This window comes from Pelophylax lessonae (genome assembly GCF_965119305.1).
Source record: "Pelophylax lessonae genome assembly, chromosome: 2".
In the NCBI taxonomy this organism is placed as follows: domain Eukaryota; kingdom Metazoa; phylum Chordata; class Amphibia; order Anura; family Ranidae; genus Pelophylax; species Pelophylax lessonae.
In genome coordinates this window covers 699,994,123-700,011,207 of record NC_138769.1, presented here as the reverse complement: position 1 = coordinate 700,011,207, position 17,085 = coordinate 699,994,123, and the positions used below count along the sequence as shown (strand labels likewise).

At 45.8% G+C, this 17,085-nt stretch overlaps 1 protein-coding gene across 4 annotated transcripts in view; it reads right to left on the bottom strand.

The window, feature by feature from the left end:
• Positions 1-17,085, bottom strand: part of FCHSD2 (FCH and double SH3 domains 2) — a 434,367-nt gene that overhangs the window by 127,497 nt on the left and 289,785 nt on the right. For all 4 annotated transcript variants that reach the window (XM_082245226.1, XM_082245227.1, XM_082245228.1 and 1 more), the window contains one exon: positions 5,928-6,061. In XM_082245226.1, the coding sequence (XP_082101352.1) occupies positions 5,928-6,061 (134 nt within the window). The remainder of the gene's footprint in view (positions 1-5,927; positions 6,062-17,085) is intronic.

Genomic DNA, 17,085 nt, shown 5'->3' with positions numbered 1-17,085 from the left:
AAATGAGGAACCTGAACCTCAATTCAATCGGCCTGAATCACTGTCTGATCCATCTGTAAATGGCCGCAGCAGAAGCAGCCAACACTTTTCGAGGTCCCGTGAGTACAAATAGTGAGTCTGACTTCCAAAAAGACTCCGTAGCTGCCAGATACACCCTGATTGCCTGAACCACATACAGGGATAGCAAGGCAATTTCCTCAGGATGTTTAAGCCTGCTTAATAGGGAAGGCAACACAATGTCTTCATTCAAATGAAAATCAGAGATGACCTTTGGAAGAAACGACGGACAGGGACGAAGAACCACCTTATCTCTGTGAACCACCAGGTAAGGTAAACGACAAGACAACGCCGCCAGCTTCTGGGACAACGTAAGCAGGGGAACCTCCCGAAGACTTTTGAAAGGAGGTTTCTGAAGAACTGACAGCACCAAATTGATGTCCCACAGCGGCAATGGGGACCACACTGGAGGAACCAAGTGTCGAACTCCCAGGATGTAGGTATGCACCTAGGAACGTGTGGCCAATGGACGTTGAAAGAAAACCCGTAAGGCTGAAACTTAACCCTTGATGATACTCAAGGCCAGGCGCTGCTCAACCCCAAGTTGGAGTAGAGCCAATATCCGAACCACTGAAAAGGAGCAAGGGTGAACCCCAGGAGACTCACACTACGCAAAGGAAGTCTTCCAAGTACGATAGTAGATCTTTCTAGAGGTAGATTTTCTAGCCTTTAACAGCATAGGAATCACGATTCAGACAAACCTCTATCCTTCAGTACCTGGCTTTCAACAGCCAAGCTATTAATCTAAGGCACTGCAGCCTCTGCCTAGTTTCAGTTTTGGTGATGCCACTACTTTGCTGCTCACTGCCTTCCTTGTTGGAGGCTCTAACATAAGGAAGCAAAGCCCTGACTTTACCAAGATGTCCGCCTCCACACAAAGCAGGGCAAGTCAGTAATAGGGATAAGATCAGCAGCAGGGAGCCATCAGGCAATACTGCTAACAAGTCCTTTGTCTTCTGCCTAACCTTTTTTTGGGCACAGACTCCAGAATTCAGTTCCTTTTTAAACTGGACTGTACAACAAAACATATGCACCTAGACTGCAGTAGGATTTAAATCTTTGGATAAAAGGTATTTTGGCTTGAGAATGGGGAAGCAAAGTCTGAAGAATAGGCAGCATTTAAAGGGGAAGTAAAGTCAAAACCAAACTCTAAATTTACTCTCAGCCACATTCTAAACCTAATCTATCTAGCCCTATAAAGTAAAAATCGCTATACTTACCTGTTCTGCAGCCGTGTCGGTCTGGTCTCCAGCGGCAGGTGCTGTGTGCAGGAGAGAACCGACAATGGCTGTGAAATGCCTGGGAAATGACATCACCCATGGAGGTACTATGGGGCTTTCGTTGTTGGCTGCCTCTCCCACACACTGAAGTCACCACTGACAGATGGAGTGGCTGCAGAACAGGTAAGTATAGTGATTTTTGCTTTACATGGCTAGATAAATTAGGCATAGAATGATACTGATGGTAGATTTATAGTTAGTTAGGTTTTGACTACTTTCACATTAACACAGGTAAAGTGCCTCTAATGAACTAGTGCTGACCACAGTCAGCCAGATAACGGGAGTGCCAAGCAGTGACAGCTATCCATACCCTTCCTCATCACTGTGCTGCTCAAAGGCACTGAAATCTACTCTGCATTTCAGAGGATGAATTCAAATTCTCCCTTTTATTCAAATAAAAGGAAACAACAGCATAATACACAGGAAACATCTCCACTGCAATAATGAACAATTATAATGGTTAGAGATCATCAGTCCCTTAATGTGGTACAGTTACCTGGCCCGCTCCTCAACTGACCTCCGCAAGATACGCTGGGATCTGCTGTATCGCTTACAAGGCATAGAATTTGTATTTCACCCTAAAGCGGACCATATACTGAATGAAATTCAGAAGGTCCAGCAGGGACCAATCATCAAATGAGTGACTTCTGTCGAAGGGACATGCTGGAAAATGTTTCTCGATCAGCAGCTGCAGCCGCTGGTCAGTGTGTTCTGACAGTGGCAGGTATAGCTTTGGTTCAGTTAACACTGAGTGTTCAGACATGCGAGTCAGATGATGCAACCATCCTCTGACTAATTTCAAAGCAGACCAATGGACAATCCTGAAAGCATGGCCCAGGAAAGCGTGCAACTCTATTAAGAGTGAGAGACCAAAGGGACACACGCCAGCTTATCTGTGACGGAACAGCGGGTGAACGAACCTTTGCATCCAATCCAATCAAGCATATCCTCTGTAAAATGATTGGCCAAGGTTGTCTGAGGGTGCCAAAAACACAACATGCTTGCTTGACCTGGATGCTTTCTGACAACATTGGAAGGCACTCAGTTTTATTTTAGGTTTTCCCATAGACACGAGATTGTCACCCAATTAGTGATGATCTAATTTCTTTGAGTTATTTAACTGCAATTCAGACTTGGACTTGAAAACAGTAACACATGCTGATGAGATTAATTACACTGAGCCTCTACTTAGCACACTTGTGATAATCTGGCATTGAAGTAGCTTACTTTAAATATTGGCTTTTTCATCAATCATATACTAGAGGAATAACTGTATATAAAAAAAATGCAGGAGTGGTACACTCTATGCGATAAACAGCGCTAACTCCCAAAGATGATCAACAAATGTACCTAAAGAACACAAACTGACAAGGTGTAAATAATAATCAATGTGCTAAGAATTATATATAAGAAAATTGCATGTAAAGTGCTAGTGCAGAAAATAATAAAGTGACCCCTGTGATCCCAGTGCACTCAGAATTAGAGCTACAGTCCAGTGAAAACAATACAGATGTTCATATATAGTAAATCCTTCATGGATTCCCACCAAGAGTGGGACAATCTTCCTGCCACTATGGCCAGATACGTCGTGAGAGTATATTCTGGGAGTGAGAATGGTGGCACTCTCCGTGAGAGATATAAAACAAATTCCCACTCCCCAGACGATGTTGATCCTTCTTTACCATATGGCAAAGGGATGAAATAAAGCTTTAGCGGTCTCCGTGATGCAGGCTTCAAGTGGTCCTCCCACAGTTCGCTCCCTCCTGAGATTGAAGAGTTCGAACGGCAATCCTGGGGAGAGGAAACAAAAACAAAAGACGGGCTCCTCATAGCGTAAAAAAGTACTAAAGATCTTTATTATAAACCCTGGTAGGGCCAATGATAAAAACCTGGTGGATCGGCTTGTACTTCTCCCACTGTACAGTGCGGGAAACCGCACAGGAGAGTTTTTTTTATCTATTTTTTTTTTTATCATTGGCCCTATCAGGGTTTATAATAAAGATCCTTAGTACTACTGGTATTTTACGCTATGAGGAGCCCGTCTTTTGTTTTGTTTCCTCTCCCCGGGATTGCGCTGTGAGCTCTTCACTCTCTGGAGGGAGCTAACTGGGAGGACCGCTTTAAGCCTGCATCTTGGTCACAGGGACCACTAAAGCTTTATCTGATCCCCTTGCCATATGGTAAGAAGGATCAACATTGTCTTGTGAGTGGGAATTTGTTTTATATCTCTGACGGAGGGTGCCACCATTCTCACTCCCAGGATATACTCTCATGACGCATCTGGCCATTGTGGCAGGAAGATTGTCCCACTCTTGGTGGAAATCCATGAAGGATTTACTATATATCAAGGTCTGAATTGTTTTGCTGGACTGTAGCTATAATTCTGAGTGCACTGGGTTCACAGGGGTCACTTTATTCTTTTCTGCACTAGCACTTTATATGCAATTTCCTTATATAGAATTCTTAACACATTGGTTAATATTTACACATTGTCAATTTGTGTTCTTTAGGTATATTTGTTGATCATCTTTGGGAGTTAGAGCCCATTCACATTGAGGCGACACGACTTCGGGGGGCGACCTGTGAAGTCGCGTGCACCACGACTTCGGCGCGACTTGCAGAGACTTCACATAATGGAAGTCTATGCAAGTCGCTCCGAGGTCGCCCCAAAGTAGTACAGGACCCTTTTTCTAAGTCGGAGCGACTTGTGTCGCTCCTATTAGAACGGGACCTGTACTACTCAATGGACCGCGACATACCACGACTTGTCAGGCTGACAAGTCGCGCTAATGTGAATGGGCTCTTAGTGCTGTTTATCGCATAGGGTGTACCACTCCTGCGTTCTTTTATTTACAGTTATACCATTGGTTTTGCAACAGCAGCAACTCCATTTATTCACACTGCCCTTATTTTTGCTTCACTTATTTGTTTATTGGCACGAGTGGGTTTATAGGAGTCACATCATATACTAGAGGAAGCTCACATTTTACTAAAAGAACACTTAAGGTAGATCCATACCAGATGCAAGGGGACTGCATTGGGCGGCTATTCCAATGCAGTCCCACCGAATAGAAAAGGCAAAATGCCTTGTTTCCTACAGTATATGCCCGATTCACACCACTGCGGACAAGATGTGCCGAAAAAAGTACTGATGCATATGTGCATGGGGCAGCTCATTAAAGAGAATGGGCTGCCCTATGCACGGCATGAGGAACTGTGTAAAAATTGCCCATACGAGCGGCTAAGTGTGAATGGGGCCAAATGTTTGAGATCTCTGCAAGGTTCCCCAGACTTGCTAGAGCCATTAAAAAGTTTAAGCTGCTGGATTTTTTATTTGGTTTTAGAGAAAAGCTGCAAGATGGACAGAGCTGGGACCTGAAATCCCCAGTAGTCAACTTGGCTCAAACTTTACCTATAACGTAAATATTATACTGAGTGAACTAATCCTTTAATGCTACAGTTACAGGTCTGAAAAAGGGTGGATATTTTGCTACACTCAGAGGCAACTAAACGCCACCTCTGGTAATGAAGGTGGCTATGGCATTGAACTCTGCAGAAGCGCTGACTGTGGGCGTACACGGTCTGCATTCAGGGTCGATTGGAGGCACTATTCACATATAACCTCTCAGATGAGTAGCACATGCTAACAGCGGTGACTCTGGCCATTGATTTCTGCAGGCTACAAATCTGACAGCCACCACCGTTTGCACGCACTTGGGTTGATTTACTAAAACTGGAGAGTGCAGAATCTGGTGCAGCTGTGCATGGTAGCCAATCAGCTTCTAACTTCAGCTTGTTCAATAAAAGTGGAGTTCCACCCAAAAGTGGAACTTCCGCTCATTTGCTTCCTCCCCACCTCCGGTGCCACATTTGGCACCTTTCAGGGGGGAGGGGGTACCTGTTTTTTTCCGGGAGACGGCGCTGTTCCTCGAAGTTTGGCCCCTTTCTCCTTTCCCCGCCGCCGAGCCAATCTGAATGCGCATCGCTTCGCGCATGCGCATTAGGGATCCGCCGGTGAAGCCTTGCGGCTTCACAGCCGGGTTCCCTCACCGGCAATGGCGACGGCAGCACCCGACAGCCGATGGAAACATCGGCTGCGGTGACGACATCACTGGACTCCAGGACAGGCAAGTGTCCTAATATTAAAAGTCAGCAGCTACAGTATGTGTAGCTGCTGACTTTTTATTTTTGGAGGGGGAGGGGGGTGAAGCTGGAACACCGCTTTAAGTTTTGACAATACAACCTGGAACTGCTTTCTATGCAGAGTTGCACCAGATTTTGCACTCTCCAGTTTTAGTAAATCAACACCAATGTGTGCAGGCAGCCTTTAGACCCACCAATGAGAATCTTCTAATTCTTGCTGGTGGCCGTGTGCATGTAGCCTAAAACTTGCAGCAAAATTATTCTGAGCTAATGAGCTGATGGGTTCCAGCACTTCGTCCCAAGTGATTTCACTCACACCTCACTGGATGGATTCCAGCGTGATCTCAGCTCTCTTCCGCAAGTCAGACACAGCAAAGTGCTGCCATGAATAATGATTGTGAATCTGGATGCATCCTCAGCTAATGTCATCTAACACAGGGAACTCACTTGGCATCGATGTCGGCTTTCTCCCGCATTGCATGTGCCATCTGCTCGGCCTCAAAGTACTTCTTCTTGGCCTTGGCTAAATCCTTCACTGTCTCCTGCAGCTCCATCTGGATCTTCGTCAACTGGTCTACACACTGCGGAACAAAAGAGGGATGTGGAATGTTTTAGCATCTGACCATGCAGGACATCACCAGTTTCCAGTCTAGTTTCACCTTTTTCAGCCAAATTGAGATAACACCTACTTTATATTTCTTACAAGTTTCCATTCACGTATTAGAACTTTAAAGATTTGAAAATTGTTGCTTACCTTTTTAGTTGCTCTTTTCAAAAAAACTCCAACTGAAAAAATCCTACTTAGCTTTCACCTATATAATGTTAAAGTGGTTGTCAAGACTGAAGGTTTTTTACCTTTGTGAATTCTTCAGTATGCAGCTCCCTCCACAACCCCACCTAATACTTACCTGAGCCCGATTTAGATCCAGCAATGTGCCCAAGTGCGGCTGCTCTCCTGGGTCTCTGCCTCCTCACTGGCTGATATACAGCAGCAAGGAGCCAATTGCTGTCAATCACAGACCGTGAGGAAGGAGTAGGGGTGGGGTGAGCCCCGTTCTGTGTGTCTTGAACACACAGCTGGGGCTTGGGAGTGACCATACAAACCGCTTGCTATGGGGGGCACTCAGCAAAGGGGAGGAGCCTAGAGCATTGGCAAGAGACCCAAGAAGGAGTAGGATCGAACCTGCTCAGTACAAAACAGCTACACAGAGCAGGTTAAAAAAAAAAAAACTAAGCCTTACAAATCACTTTAAATTTAAAGAGTCCACCCATTTGCAACAATGTAAGAAATGTACCCATATTAATAAAATAGGATATGCTTTTATTAAATGTTTGCATTGAAGCCAACAGAGCATTGCAACCACGATCAGTGTCGTAAGTGCAATGCACAGGGTTTCCTGCATGGTTTACATCCCAGCCCCAGGTGCGTACGGGGGTATGGACCTTCAGAGTCGTGCGGTCACTGCCCCTGTGCTCCACTGAGATCAATGAGTCCTCCTGCAGTGGCGGGAGATGGGACATTTAGTCATTTTATTCAGAGATTTTATTTGGGTATAGCGTCGCAATTGTGAGTTAAAGTAATGCAGTGCCGAATTGCAAAAAATGACCTGGTCATTAAGGGGGGGGGGGAATCTTCCGGTCCAATTGCACGATCGTGCGACGCTGTACCCTAATAAAATGGATGACCTTTTTTCCCACAAATAGAGCTTTCTTTTGGTGGTATTTGATCACCTGTGCAATTTTTATTTTTTGGGTAAAAAAAAAAAGTTACGTTGTTTCGCGGGACAGAGCGGACCATATGGTATATGTACTGCTGGCGGTCAGCGAGTGCTTAAACTATGCCTCAGGGCTTGGAGGTCTCGGAATTAAAAAAAAAAATTCTGCTAAGCACTACCAGCACTTAAAACTGCCCATAATACATCAAGCCAACACTCCTTTACAAGTTGCTACTTATGAGTGAGGTTCTCATGTCTAACAGTGCCAGACAGCTACACAAACCTGCAAGCAGGGCTTAAGTTTTGGCCAGTTTCCCACATTTCGTTCTGCTCTCACAGGCTGCCAAAGGGACAGAAGTCAGGTAAAGCTTTCCCAAAGGGCCGTAAAGGTAAAGCTAAAAATAAAGGAAAACTCCTGCCTAGGTGACATTGTCCTATAATGCCCCTCTGAGTGCTGGACACCTGGGAGAATACTTCCCCAATCCAGCGATCTTTTCTCCAACATGGTCTCAGTTGGATCCTGAGGAGTTCTGGAGACCTCATTACAGAAAGATATTGATAAGATAGGAGGAGTCCAGAGACAGGTAACAAAAATGGTGAAAGGTTTGGGGGATAAAACATATAGAGAGCGATTTCAGAAACTTAAAGCAGAGATCACCCCAAAAGGGGAAGCTCCAGTTGTCTGCCTCCTCCCTCCAGTGCCACATTTGGGGGGGTACCTGGTTTTAACATGTTTCCCGGCCCCCACTTCCAGCTGAGTTTGCTGCGGCAAAGTATTATGTTACTGAAAGGGTAGTTGATGCCTGGAAAAAACTACCAGCAGAGGTAGTGAGACAGTTAACAGTATATGGCTTCAAGCATGCTTGGGACAAACGTAGATCTATACTCCGATAATAAAGTAACGAAAACAAAAAAAAAAAAAAAAAAATGGACAGACTCGATGGACTTCTCTGACTTTTTCTGCCGTCACTTTTCTATCTTTCGATTCTCTTTATACTGCACATGCATGATGGGATCCTATTCATTTCTATGGGTGGGCTGTAACCAGGATGGCCTCCAATGCCAGCGGCCCCTCAGAAATGTAACAGCCCTCCCAGAAGAGTTGAAGCTGTTATAGTTGCAAAGGGTGGGCCAACTCAATATTGAATCCTACGGACTAAGACTGGGATTCCATTAACCACTTGCAGACCACCGCACGACTATTTACTGCGGCGGTCAGCCCCTCACAGGCAGAGCGACGTAGGTCTACGTCGCTAGCCTGTGAGGATTCTAGGGAGCGAGCACGCGCCGCCGGAGGCGTGGTCACGGACTCCCCCCCCCCCCCCCGCGCGAGTGTGCACTCGCAATCGTCCGTGACACCGGAAGAAAGGCAGGCGGCTAATGTAAACAAAGCCGCCTGTCATTCTTCCCTGTGTAAGAAGGGAGATCACACGGTTCTACTATGTAGGACCGTTGATCTCTGTTTTTACACCAGTAGTCATGTCCAATCACAGTTAGAAGCACGCTCCTAGGACACACTTAACCCCTCCCTCTCCAATACAGTTAACCCCTTCACTGCCAGTGTCATTTTTACGGTAACAGTGCATATGTATAGCACTGATTACTGCAGTAATGTCACAAATGTCAGTCAAGGGTCCGATCAGTCCGCCGCAATGTCGCAGTACCGCAAAAAAAAAAAAAAAAAAAAATCGCAGATCGCCGCCATTACTCGTTAAAAAAAAAAAAAACACCAAAAATGACAAAAAATCTTTCCCTTTGTTAGTAAACGCGATAACTTTTGCGCAAACCAATCGAAATACGCTTTTTGTGATTCGTTTTACCAAACATATGTAGCATAAAACAAATTGGCCGAAAATGTTAAAAAATTTAGATATTTACATTTTTTTGGGGGAATTTCATATAAAAAAATTTGAAAAATATTGTTATTTTTGCAAAATTGACGCTTTTTTTTTTTGTTTCCAGCGCATGATCAAAAAAAAAAAATCACACAGGTGATCAAATACCACCAAAAAATGGATTTTTGTAAGATCTTACCGTAAAATCCTTTTCTCTTAAGCTCATTGACAGACGTAGTCTTCTTGATTCTCAAGAGCTGGGTTATGTTGTCTCCGCAGGAGTAGGACTAGGCAGAAAGACAAAACGTTCTGGCTCCACCTTAGGGGCAGTCCCTGAGGGTATATCCTCCCTCTCTCTGCTACAGGGAATCAGTTCTGTTCTAAAGCAGTAAAAGAGAATTTAACCCAACCCAACTCAATGATAGAGGGGCGGGTACTACGTCTGTCAATGAGCTTAAGAGAAAAGGATTTTACGGTAAGATCTTACAAAAATCCATTTTTCTCTATCGCTCATTGACAGACGTAGTCTTCTTGATTCTCAAGAGCTGGGACATCCAGAAGCAGTGCCACAAATGAGGGGTGGGATTGACAGAAATCAAAATCCAATCTAGAAGGCCCAACCGGAGCCAACCAGAAGTATCAAAGGACTCATCGAGTAAACAGATGAGACCTACCCCACAAATCCTCGAGGTAGACCAACAGTCTCCTCAAACAGTGGCCTGCAGGAACCTTGCGGCCAGAAGAGGCATCTGACGATGCCATCACATGAACCTTATACAATATTGTAAAGGTATGAACCGACGACTAAACAGTCGCCTTGAAAACCTGAACCACTGACGCCTGATGGCGGAAGGTCCAGGAAACTCTAAGCGCCCGAGTAGAATGCGCCTTAAAAGGGAACGGGGGATCCCGACCCTTAGATAAAATAAGCCTATACCACCGTCTGTCTGATCCATCTAAAGATGGTCGCAGCAGAACAGGCAACCCCTTCTTAGGGCCATCCGTGATCACAAACAGTGAATCCGTTTTACAAATTGAATCCGTGTATTCAAATATATCCTGATCGCCCGAACTACATCCAAGGAATGCAACGCAATTCTCGAGGATGATTGGGCTAAGGACATAGGAAGGACAATACACTGTCCTCATTCAATGAAACTTTGAAACCACCTTAGGAAGGAAGGATGGATTCGGATGAAGAACAACCTTATCCCTATGAACCACAAGATCTGGGGAACAACAGGATAATGCAGCCAGTTCTGACACCCTGCGTGCAGAAGTGATAGCCACCAAGAAGACCACCTTCTGGGATAAAGTAAGCAAGGGAATCTCCCTGATATTTTCAAAGGGAGGTGTCTGAAGAACCGACAGCACCAAATTAAGATCCCAGGATGGTAACGGCGCGTGCACTGGCAGAGCCAGGTGTCGCACCCCCTGGATGAAAATTCCGCACCAAGGAATGAGTAGACAAAGGCTACTGAAAGAAGATCGCAAATGCTGAAACCAGACCCTTGATAACACTCAAGGCCAGCTTCTGCTCAACTCCCTGTTACAGAAAAGCCAATATTCGGACTACCGAATAAAGATGTAGATGGAACCCAAGGGATTCACACCACACAATATAAGACTTCCATGTACGATGATAATCTTTCTGGAAGTCGCTTTCCTTGTTTTAACTAGAGTAGGAATAACTGAAGCTGACAATCCCTTGTCCTTCAGCACCTGGGTCTCAATAACCAGGCCGTTTAAAACCAGCGATCGTAAAGCAGGATGGAAGATCGGTCCCTGAGACAGTAGATCCTCCCTGAGAGGAGGTCTCCACGGGACGTCCGCCATCAGTCTGACCAAGTCGGCGTATCAAGCTCGACGAGGCCAGTCCGGAGCTGCCAGGATTACTGGAATTCCTTCCTCCCTTATCCTGCGAAGAAGTCTTGGCAGTAACCCAAGAGGAGGGAAGGCATACATTAGCTGGTATTGCCCCCACGGGGTGACCAGTGCGTCTGCGGTCTCTGCTAGAGGATCGCGGGAGCGAGCCACGAATCTCTGTACTTTTCTGTTGAATCGTGATGCCAACAGATCCACATCCGGGGTGCCCCAACGTAGGCACAACTGGTGGAAAACTTCTGGATGGAGGGACCATTCCCCCTGATCCGGAGTCTGACGGCTGAGATAATCTGCCTGCCAATTTTCCACCCCCGGAATTAACACCGCAGAGATAGCTGGAACAAATCGTTCCGCCCAGCGAAGAATGCAAGCCACTTCTTTGGCCGCTCGGACACTCTTGGTGCCCCCCTGGTGATTGACATAAGCCACGGCCGTGGCATTGTCCAACTGGATCCGAACCGGGCTGCCCTGGAGCTGCTCGGTCCAGTGAATCAGACAAAGTCTGATCGCTCTCAGTTCCAATACATTTATCGGTAACCTGGATTCTTCCGGGGACCAAAGTCCCTGAACGGATAACTGACCGAGAATTCCTCCCCATCCGGATAGGCTGGCATCCGTGGTCACTGTCGTCCAATATATTGGCAGAAATGACTTTCCCTGGCTGAGCATCGGAGACCGAAGCCACCAGACCAGAGACTCTCTGGTCTGTTTGCTCAATCGGATCTGATTGTCCAGGGATTCCGGATTCCGATTCCATCTGAGAAGAATCTCTTGCTGAAGAATTCGGGTATGGGACTGGGCAAATGGGACTGCTTCGAAGGAAGCCACCATCAACCCCAGAACCCTCATGCAAGTCCGAAGGGAAGACCAGCTGTTGGATAGTAACAACTGGACTGCTGATTGAATCTTTCGGAGTTTCCCTACCGGAAGAAAAACTCTTGTCCTGACTGTGTCTAGAATTAGACCCAGATATTCGAGCCTCTGGGTGGGAACCAGAAATGACTTTTGCTGGTTCACCAGCCACCCGAATTCCTGTAAAGAAATCATAGTAATTTCTATGTTTTGTAGCAAGGTCTGAGGAGACTCTGCATGAAGCAGAAGATCGTCTAGGTAACCAAGAATTGATATGCCTCTTTGGCGCAGTAGTGCCAACATTGGGGCCAACACCTTCGTGAAGACCCGAGGAGCCGTGGCGAGACCGAAAGGTAACGCCACAGACTGATAGTGGTTCTCTTCTACGGAAAAGCGTAGAAACCGCTGATGTCCTGCGAAAATGGGAATGTGAAGATATGCGTCCTAGATGTCTATGGACGCTAGGACATCCCCTGGATGCAGGAAGACTGCTACTGTGCGAATGGACTCCATTCTGAATCTTCTTATGTTGACAAAAGAATTGAGTGCCCTTAAGTCCAGAATTGGACGCACTTTGCCCTCTTTCTTGGGTATTGTAAATAGGTTTGAATAAAACCCCTGAAAACGTTCTGTCCAAGGAACGTGGACTACCACTCCTTGTTGTAGTAAATCCGTGACTGCTCTCCGCAGATCTAACGATCCGGGGATAGACGAATATAGGAAGGGAAGAATCGCGCTGGTGGGAGAGATCGAAACTCGATCTTGTACCCTGACCTTATGACTTCGCAAACCCACTTGTCCGGGATTCTGGAAAGCCATGGATCCGGGAACCGGCGAAGACGTCCCCCCACCCCAGTTATGGGTGGGGGCGCACCTTCAGGCTTTGGACGATTTATCTTCAGGTCTGGAGGGGGCGGGCTTTTGCTTGCCCGACCAACGTCCCCTGAAGCCTCCTGAAGGAGCTTTGGAGGACTTAATTTTTTCACCCGCGGGACGAAAAAAACCTCTTGTGAGCAGAAACAGAAGGTCCTCGTTTTTGACAAGTTCCTTTACCTTTAACATTTTGCGGTAAAAAGGTGCTCTTTCCACCCGTGAGATCCTTAATGATCTCATCTAAGTTGGCTCCAAATAGACGCTCTCCTAAAAAGGGGATATTAGCCAATGCTTTCTTGGAACCTTGGTCGGCTAACCAAACTTTTAGCCACAGTGTACGCCTGAGAACCACCTCTGAGACAGATGCTCGCGCCAATAATGAAGTGGCGTCTAACGCCGCATCACACACAAACTGTAACCCCTGTATCATTTGTTCCAACAAATCTGATACCGCCTGAGGGACCTCTTCTAAATCCCGGCGTAACCACTTGGTCCATACAGTTACAGCCTGTGAAACCAGACCAATAGCAATTATTGGTCTGAAAGCTGATCCAATCAAGGTAAACATGGTGCGAGACATAGCTTCTATCTTGCGATCCACTGGATCTTTAAAAGACGGAGCGTCTTCTAGAGGAATAACCGTGGCTTTATTCAATCTAGCAATTGGTGAATCCACCACAGGTGGTTCTGTCCATTTCTTAATGAGGGTTTCCTCAAACGGATAACGCCTGTTAATGCGTTTAGAAGTAGTAGAAATGCGTTTTGGCAGACTCCATTCTTCTTTGATTGGATTGCCAAAACATTTGGGCAATGGAAAAACCTTCGCCACTTTGATGCGTTTTTTAGTCCCAAAAGGGATTTCAGTTTCAGCTATTTCTGACGGAATACCCTGTAATCTTAAGGTTTCTTGAACAGATACAATGAGTGCGTTTACCAACGCTTCCTCTTTGGCTATGGCTGATGCCGAAACATCCTCCTCACTGTCTGAAAAGACAGTACACGAGACACCAATACCAGATGAAGTACCTGCAACTGCAGAAATAGGCTCAGAGTCTGAATCCGAGGTTTCAGATAATAAGGGGTTAGGCGGGGGTCGCTTACTTGCGCCCTGTCCCTGACAAGCCACTTCCACCCGGGACACAAAAGTTTCCATAATAGAGGACAATGATTCAATCGTCAGTGGGGTGCTGGAAGATCCCGCAGACCCCTCGAGGGGATCCGGAGGAGACACATGAGTGGCAGGGTCCATGTTAATTCAGGACACCTTTGCCAGAAAACACAAAAAAAATTTTTTTTTTTTTTTTTTTAAATAAAAAAATACCTCTTTTTTTTTTTTTTTTTAAATTTTTTTTTTTTTTTTTTATGTGTCTCCCCCTGGCGCAATAGCGCCCCTCAGAGTACCTGCTTCTCGATCCCACAGAGAGAGAGAGGGACCCCCAAGGCTCACCAACCGATGCAGTGAAGTTTCCAACCAACTGCAGTCAGCGTCTGTCTTTTACCGACTGGAAGGAGCTGTTGCTTTTTCCCGGGTAGAAGGACGTGGCTCCGCCCCCTGTGTACGCCTTCCGGCGTTCCCAGCTCTCCACGAGGTAGCTGGGCTCATGAAACATGGCCGCCCCCATACAGGAGACATTAGACTCCAAAAACATGGCAGCCGGCGTGACCTGAGGACATGCATGCACCTGGTCTACGGCAAAATGGCGGCGGACCGCCGAAATCGTTTTTCCCAGCACATCCACCTGCATCTCTGCTGAGTGGCGATTGATTGATCTACAGGAGATACACTACAAATAAGGTAGGATTATACCTCCTATGTCTGCTGTAATGCTACAGTCTGCTGGGTAGAGTGTTAGCTCTCAAACCAAGTCCACTTCCCACAAACACATACTGTATTTACCAGGGGGACTTTTAGTGTCAGATATATACTGACCATGTATGGAGGGGCCCATAATTCATACTGCCTCATAACGAGGAAAGAAAAAAGGGAACGTTTACTCACCATACCGAACCGACAGGCACCCTCTCTTCACAATACCCTCTCCACCGGGGTGGGGGGTTGTGGACCACTCCGGACGCCTCGACTCTCTGGTTCCTGGCGTCCAAGCGAGACTTTTAACTCGCAAGGTCAGTCCCTCCACTGGGACTCCGTCGCGGCCGACCCAGCGCGGAGCTCTGGTCTGCACGCGCTCGTAGGCAGAAACCGGGGTGACCACTGGATCTCAACATCCAGCCCGTCGCCCGGCCCCGCATACTTACTTGAATGTGTCGCGGCCGACCAAGCGCAATGCAATGGTCTGCGCGCGCTCGTAGGCCGGCTGGGGTGACCACTAGTGTCGCCCAGTCCGGCGTTTTTGCTTGAAGATCTCACAGGAAAAAAACACTGGAGAAAAACGACCTAAAAAATATTTTTTCTAAAGAAAAAATCTTGCCAGGACCAAAAAGATCCCAGCAAGGAACTTAGGTCCTTACTCCTGACTAGACAGAAAAAAACTGATTCCCTGTAGCAGAGAGAGGGAGGATATACCCTCAGGGACTGCCCCTAAGGTGGAGCCAGAACGTTTTGTCTTTCTGCCTAGTCCTACTCCTGCGGAGACAACATAACCCAGCTCTTGAGAATCAAGAAGACTACGTCTGTCAATGAGCGATAGAGAAAGAAAGCTCTGTTTGTGGGAAAAAAAGGACGTCAATTTCGTTTAGGTACAGCGTCGCACGACAGCGCAATTGTCCGTTAATGTCACGCAGTGCCGAATCGCAAAATAGGCCCCGGTTAGGAAGGGGGTAAAATCTTCCGGGGCTTAAGTGGTTAAAGCTCATGTGCGTGTAAAGGAAGGTGTCCCAATACTTTTGACACTATATTGTGTGTGTATAAAATATTATATATATATATATATATATATATATATATATATATATATATATATATATATATATATATATATATATATATATATATATATATATATATATATAGTACATACACACAACAGTGTTTTTATTGTAGTTTTCATAAACTGCTTGCTGTCCGCATGCGCCTGCCCCCTGTGGACCTGTGTGTTTATTGGACACAGCACAAGTTTGGCAGCTGATTTCAGCCAGTGATTTTGGCTGAAGTCAGCGGATCGCCTGTGGCCAGTCACACACACACAGTTGTGTTTACAAAAACACAGAACTCTGTGTACGGTGAACAGCGATCTGGCTGTTTCTTCTCCCTGCAAAGTAGGAAGAAAAAACAGCCAGATAGAAAAGTAAATGCAGAACACATTACATATTGTTAGGCATACAGTTAACCCTTTGATTGCCCCTAGATGTTAACCCCTTCCCAGCCAGTGTCATTAGTACAGTGCCAGTATTATCACTGATCATTGTAATAGAGTCACTATTGGTGTCAGTTAATGTACCTCCCAGATAGGGTCTCTTAGCCCCAGATTGGCCACCACACTGATAACCGCCATTACCAATATAGTGTCTGCATAAATTCCAATAAATATACCATAGTTTGTAGATGTTATAATTTTTACACAAGCCAATATACAGTTACTATATATTAAGAAAGCGCTATTTGTGTAAAAAAAAAAAAATTATACAAATTTTAATTTGCGTACAGTGCTGTATGACTGCAAAATCGGCAGTTAAAATAGTGTAGTACTGACCCGCATCCAAGTTGCATGACATGGAACTAGAAGCCTTCTATGAAGGCCGGTTCACATATTTGCGGGGTGCCCGCGATTCGATTTTAAAAAGAGTCCTGTGTGTTTTTCAGTCCGGTTCAGGTTCGACTTCAAGTAGAAGTTTGCACCTAAACCAGTGAACAAAACAGTACCGGACTCCTTTTAAAAAACGCACTGAACTTGCGGTCGGATATAAGTGAATCAAGCCTTACCTCCACTGCAATGCCTGCGAGTGTGCCTATACAGGTTGTGAATTTGTATGGATTTCTTTGTGGGTGATCACCTGGGCATTTACCTCACACAACATGTGGTGTCTGTCCTTTGGACTATATACACTCACCGACCACTTTATTAGGTACATCGGTTCAATTGCTTGGTAACACAAACTTCTAATCAACTAATCACATGGAAGCAACTCAATGCATTTAGGCATCTAGATGTGGTGAAAACAACTTGCAGAAGTTCAAACCGAGCATCAGAATGGGGAAGAAAGGGGATTTAGGTGACTCTGAACGTGGCATGGTTGTTGGTGCAGGATGGGCTGGTTTGAGTTTTTCAAAAACTGCTGATCTACTGGGATTTTCACACACAACCATCTCTCGGGTTTACAGAGAATGGTCTGAAAAAGAGAAAATATCCAGTGAGCGGTAGTTGTGGGGAGGAAAATGCCTTGTTGATGTCAGGGGTCAGAGGAGAATGGGCAGACTGGTTTGAGATGATAGAAAAGCAACTAGGGATGCACCGAAATGAAATTCTTGGCCGAAGCCGAATAATAATA